Raw genomic sequence first — 6,663 nt, 5'->3', positions numbered from 1 at the left:
TTGCTAATTTATGAGTCACAGAAGATCTGCCCCACAATAGAAGAACTTATAACAACCTCTCATAAAATTTGAAATATAATTATTACAAACTGTTGGCCCAAAATAAATAAATTTTATTTTATATATATATAATGCTTGTTTGTCAATTTTAGGATATAGTTTTCATTGTATCTAGAAAATAATAATGATAAAATAAAAATAATAAATACATTCGTAAATTCATCCCAAATACGCGAGGCGTACATCTTCATACGCGGGGCGTACTCCACACATCCAAAGGCATTTCAGGATCAGGAGCACGTTTACGCGGGGCGTGCATTTCCATACGCAGGGCGTATACCGCACATCCGAAGACGTTCCACTTCAGAGACTCGTTTACGCGGGACGTACCCTTCCATACGCCACGCGTAAACGTCATCGACAGAACGCGCAAGCTTTAGAAGCCCTGATACGCAGGGCGTAACCGACATTACGCGGGGCGTATCCTCTCTTCCGACAGCAGTTGGAAGCAGTCAACAGCAGTTAGTGGGAGTTGAAGAAGTTAAGTTAGTTGGTGATGTGGCAAATTAGTGGGAGATAATTTCAAGGGGTAGTTGGTGAATAATTACCAAAATGCCACTAAATAATTACCAAAATGCCACTCCAAAATACTATAAATAGACCCCCTCCCCTTCATAAAAAATCACTCAATCCAACACAACAAAACCCCTTCCTAAGGCCCCTTCCAATGCTCTCTAGTTCTTAGTTCTTAAATCCCTTTGTTCTTAGTTCTTCAAGTTCTTTCTTTCGTTCTTCGTTTTTTCGTAGCTTCGATTCCTCTTTTAGCTCTTCTTTAGCTCCAATTAAAGTTCCAATAGCCTCTTTCCAAGTTTTTCTAATTCAATTTAGTATTCCAAGTCTTTAATTTGCTCAATTCCTAGCTAGAGCTCTGTTTTCAAATCGATTTTCCAGATTCATCCAATTACTTTCAAAGCCCGATTGAGTCTATTTAAAGTCATTTTTTGCTTTCAATCCCTTCGACAAAGTTGTTCCTGACGTCTTGAAGTTCAATCTAGTATATTTATTTGCCCAATTCCGTGCCCAAAAACTCTATTTACAAGCCGATCTGTCCAGCCCAAATCCTTTTAGACATTCTGTTTCCAGAATTTTCCAGATTCGTCTAGTTATTTTCAACTCCCAATTTCGTCTACTTAGCATCTGTTTTAGCCTTCGATCCCTTATAGAAGTTTGTTCCTGACCTCCTGAAGTTAAATTTAGCCTATTTACTCGTCCAATTTCGTATTCTTAAGCATCCAAACGAGCCTCCCGAAGTTGAGGGTTAAATCTGCCCCATTTGCCTACCAACGTTTTGCCATTGCCAAGATCACATACCGTACGGACCCGACCGGTTGCAGCTCTCCAAGGACCTCGCACCGACACCAAAATTCAACATCAATCCGAGATAGCTATTGTGGCTCCAAGTTTGTTGAATTCCAATTTATTTTAATTGCATTTCAATTCCTTGTATTTGATTTGTTCTTCCAGTTCAATTGAATTAGCTATATGTTTAGTATAGAAGTTCTTCAATTGTAATTCATTTTCAATTTCATGCTTACCTCAAACACATGTATTCAAACCTTGATTTACATCAATAAAATACCGATTTTTCACCAAATCTCGTGTTAATTTCGCACCTTCAATTTCTTTACTTTTCCCGTCTTCAATCTATACGCTTAGCTTAAATAAAAATAATTTATCTCGCAAAGTTTCTATAACGGCGCGAGAGACCCAAGAGGGACTTTTTCAAGCGTCCCTCGCCAATCGTTTCGTTTAGAATTCAAGTTTTGGCGTGCAAATTCCATAAACTTAACCATTTTAATTGAAAGGTAATCTTCTCTGGCACGCCCGCACCCTAACCACACGTGACAAGGTTGAAAATTAGCATATTCGCAAAATATCGCTAACACAAACATATATAATCATATACCCCACGATAATATGATTTGTTAATATAATACTTTTAAATTATTGACGTCTTATGTATGCCAATTTAGGTATAGAATGATTGATCATTCGCCCTAGTTGATATCTCACAATCATATTAGTTCAAAATTATTAAATAAATTATTCACGTCTTATATATGCCAATTTAGGTATAAATGCACAGATATTAATTTTGTTCAGCTAAAATCGTTTTTAAATTGTTGGAAATAAAGAACAAAATAATAAAACTTATCAAAAAAAATATTGCGTCATGGACGGGCCACTGCCTTAAAACCGAATTTTCCGAATCTCAACGACCGACCGCTTCGTAAGGTTAACACAACACGAGCCCGAAACTCGTGCATTTAAGGTTAAGACCCTGGAACAACAACTTGAAAATGCCCAGTAAAAATACATAGAGTTTTTAGGAAGAAAGGAATCAGAAAGAAAGGTTTTTCCTCTCTTCACGAAAATGAAAACTTAGAAAACTTATTTATAGGCAGGAAATTAAATGCATCATTTAAACCTGCTATAAATACAAAACTGTTAATATAATAAACAGTCAGTTACACAATTTAAAATTTGTTTTGAATATAAAATTGTTAACATAATAAATGGTCGGTTACCAAAATTAATATATTTAATACTCATTTAAAAATAGCATGATAAAAATAAAAAACTTACAAGCCATTATTCCAACAGTTTGGAGTGCTCTTTGTTGATAAATTGGTGCTCAATTGATATTTTTTGGTATTTTATTTTTGAAGCAAAAATTAAAGCTCCGTAATACAACTTCATAGAGTTTTTCAACGACTCAAACCCCTCTGGTTCCCCTTAGACTTGTCCATGAGTCGGACCAACCAACTTTCACTTAAAAATGCTTAGTCCAATCGCCTAGCCTATTGTCAATTTAGGTGGACTCAATCTGAGGTAGGTTCGGGCTTAAAAATAAGGGTAAAGTGCAAAAAAAATACCCATGGTGTATCCTATTTGCAAACACAATCATGTGTTTAAAAACTTACAAATAGGGTATGTTGTTTGTGAAGTTTGCAGTTAAATGATATTTGAGTCAATTTTTCCATCAAATAATACTTGTGGTTTAGTTAATTTACAAAGTCAGACTATATATATATATATATATATATATATATATATATATGAAGTAATTTGCAAAATCATTCTTTTTAATTACTTCAAATTACTACTTTTTGGAAAAATAGTCACGACAACGATTTTTGACGGAATGTATAAAACCTTGTTTACAAACATTTAAACCACATATTATCTTTAAAAATCGGTCAAATCACATGATTTATTTTATACTTTTCTCTAAAAATAAATTCCAAACCCAACCAAAAAAACCTCATCTAAAAAACATATATATATATATTTTAATAAAAAAACTAAAATGTATACTTAAAATTAATTATTTAATATGTAAAAAATATAAATATAATAATTAATATTTAGGGCTGCCTATTCTATTTCTATATGTCCGAAGTCCACCCTATAAATAGTCGGGTTTTAGCAGATTTGGGCATGATAATAATTTTCCTTATCCAAGACCAATCTATTGGACACGAGCCTAGACAAGCTGTAAGGGTATCCGAACCCGTGAACAAGTCAAGACTTTCCATTAGATCCGTCCTTGAAGGCTTAATACATGAAGACACCTGTACTTGGCCAAAGAATCTTATTAGTCCCTGAACTTTGAAGAAGTCGCATTAGCTTCTAACTTGCTTAAAATGTTACGGGTTTCAACTTGTCGAAATCTCCTCATTACTATTGCTATATACAATTTAAAAGACTAATTATATCACTTTAAAAAAATCACGAGGCTAATAAAGCATCTCCAAAATATGCATTTTAGAGTAAAACGACTAAACAACTTCAACTCCTGATTACCGGTACTTACATTTCCTCACTCTCTAGAATAATTAACTTTGCATAGAGTTACAATTACAAATAAACATTTGGTTGTATGATTCATAACAACCGAAACCCGTATCTGTTGCCATCCCTAATCATCACGAACCAACTTCACTCCCCAATTAAGATCCACACAATGTCTCAAATAAGGAAGAACATCACCAACATCAATCTTACCTTCTCCATCACAATCATAAGTAGGAGGAAAATGAAAACAAGGTTCGGTAGACAAGTCCCGTGTACAAGGCGGATTCGGGACGTTCTCGTTATCCGTCTTGAACAGTATCCACGGCTTTAAACCTCCTAAACCTTGACCAACATACCCAAAAGTCGACCAAGCACTCGTCACCAACACATCTGTCAAGCTCAGGAGGTACATTTCCGCCCACGCCTTCATGTTATGCGTATTAGTCCCCCCGAATTGTTGAAACCCTTCGTGACTTGGTTGATAAACCCCGATAACTTCGCCTGTCGCGGTCGGTCCTGTCCAATACATGTTGCTCAAGTTCACATAGAACTCATTGTACAATGATGTTACAAGAATCGCTTTCGATGTCTTGGTTTTCAATTGGGGAGCTTCAGGTTTTCGTTGTCCTGTTTCGGGAAGGATATTTTCGTTGAGTGTACAATTCAGTAACTGATTTAGTACTGTCTGAAATGGAGTTGTTGCAGGATTGAATACTCTAACTTGGAGGCCAACTCGTTGATCCGCCTTTGACAGGTACGCGTCGTAGAATCTTGTGATCAAACCCCACACCTGATTCGTCGGATTGAAAAGATATGAACTCAAGAGATTGAAAACACAATCCTTGTCAGGAAACATTTTGGTTACCTCTTGCTTGTAAGTTCGGCTCAGGAAGAAATACGGGGCGAAATATTGATCCGACAGGATCATTATCCACGGGACATTTCGAAGAAAAGGTTCACTTTTACCGCAGTAAAACAACTTCTTGTCAAGTAAATAATCACTATGATCAAGGTTAAGATATAAATGTGACGGCGAAACGGTACTAGTTTTTACTATGCTTGCAAAACTTTGTGTATACCTGTTTTTCCAGTGATTCCTGACAGGAAAAATGTTTGGCAATCTCCATGATGTATCAGGAAACGGCTCGCAGAATAGATCATCCATGTCTTTTCCGTGATCGAGGAGTAATACGCGGTTCGTGAGGAGAGCGTAAAGGAATGTTGAAGCAATGCTTATGATCCTATTCCCCAATCCATTTGCAGGTATCCAGATTACGTATTTACATGAGGCGGAAATGTTCCTGGTGCCGGATTTGATTCCTGATAAGCTTCTGTTGTAAGATTCTGAATTCGGACCGCAATTTTTATGAAGGTCTTCGTATTTTCGGAGCTTCGAAAGGAGATAAGGAGAGGGCTTGTGTGGTGAATGTCTTCTGTATTGGATAGATTCATACCTGCTTAAGCAGGATTTTTCGTCTAATCCTGGAGAAAAAATCCTGTCAAGTAAAATGTTATCAGAAGAAACAACTCCGGAATCTGATGCTTCAACGATCCTGGAATCGGATGTTCGATTAAGTACTTTTACATCAGGAGAGATTGCAGGTTCACAGGAATTGGTTCTTGAATCTGTTCAATGCAAAAAGGTGAAATTAGGTGAAACTCAGGTTTCGTATCAGAATCCGAGCTATAAAATGCAGGCAACAAGATTGCTTTCCGTATCTTTCTTTTTATATAAAAATTCTATATATCATTCCATTAGATTAAACAGTACAAATACAGCACGAAAATTAACAGGAATAAAACCTCTAATGGGTACAGGCTACAACCTGTACAAGATCCACGAAAAGATACTACAGAGAGCAATAAAACGATTACAAAGGATAGCTTACCGTATCTTAAAGCTGAAGCATTTTGAGCATTTCCACGGAAGACTCCGATTTGATCGAAATTCGAGTTTTGATAGAGTGCAAGAACTAAGACTGATGCAGGCAAGAGTAGCAAGCAGAATACCAAGGCTGTTTTGAATCTGTTGGAATCGGAATCGGAACCGGAACCGGAACCGGACTTTTGTTTGCTAAGCTGAAAGGTTTCCATTGAATATCTGTGTTTCTGGTCTCTATGCAAGCATTTAGAAGCTCAGAAATTACCATCAAAAGCTTCAACTAACTTGTAAAATATGTATCTGAAGCATTCTGCATAGAATGTTAAATTTTAGTATATTTCTATCATTTATAATTCGTATGAAATATAATGGAATAAAATAAAATTTAAATGTTATTGATCGATATTCTTAGGATCTGTTTGGTTCATTTGTTACTGTTTGCTATTTGCTGTTTGTTACAGAGATTACTCAACGATTCTCTTATATAAATCATTCTAGCAAATTAGTTTTTTTCCTAAATATAAGTCATTATTATAGTTTTACAAGAATTTTTAGTTTAGTTTTTCGGCCAAACATTCAATTTTTTTATCTTGGTTCATGTAAATTCATTAAGTAACTCTATACCAATTGTATTTCTTAATTTATGCGAAATATCCTAGAATAACTTATATAAGAAAATTGAGGGAGTAATTGATTTTTCTGCTAAAAGCAACTATTTTTTTTATCTCCTGTTTAGAATTAAAAGCGAAACGTAGTCCTGAAAAAAATGAAAAATATGGATCTGTCTTGAACTTAACCAATAATATTTAGGAGTGGACACGATTTTATCTCTGACAGTATTGTTTGTTTTTTTTTTTTTTTGTATAAAAAAAACGAAAGAAATCTTAAGAAGAAGAAATGGATTTTAATTCCCTAATTTGCTA

The 6,663-nt window shown here is 35.3% G+C and overlaps 1 protein-coding gene across 1 annotated transcript; it reads right to left on the bottom strand.

Annotated features, from left to right (window-relative positions):
- Positions 1-3,982: 3,982 nt before the first annotated feature.
- On the bottom strand, positions 3,983-5,952 carry LOC136222785 (galactoside 2-alpha-L-fucosyltransferase-like). The gene is made up of 2 exons (XM_066010508.1): positions 5,748-5,952; positions 3,983-5,484 (listed from the first exon to the last, which is right to left on the bottom strand). Exons 1-2 carry the CDS (start codon positions 5,950-5,952, stop codon positions 3,983-3,985), a joined length of 1,707 nt encoding a protein of 568 aa, XP_065866580.1.
- Between the last annotated feature and the right edge of the window lie 711 nt (positions 5,953-6,663).

The sequence above is a fragment of the Euphorbia lathyris genome, chromosome 3 (genome assembly GCF_963576675.1).
Source record: "Euphorbia lathyris chromosome 3, ddEupLath1.1, whole genome shotgun sequence".
In the NCBI taxonomy this organism is placed as follows: domain Eukaryota; kingdom Viridiplantae; phylum Streptophyta; class Magnoliopsida; order Malpighiales; family Euphorbiaceae; genus Euphorbia; species Euphorbia lathyris.
This window is presented reverse-complemented; position numbering and strand designations above follow the sequence as displayed.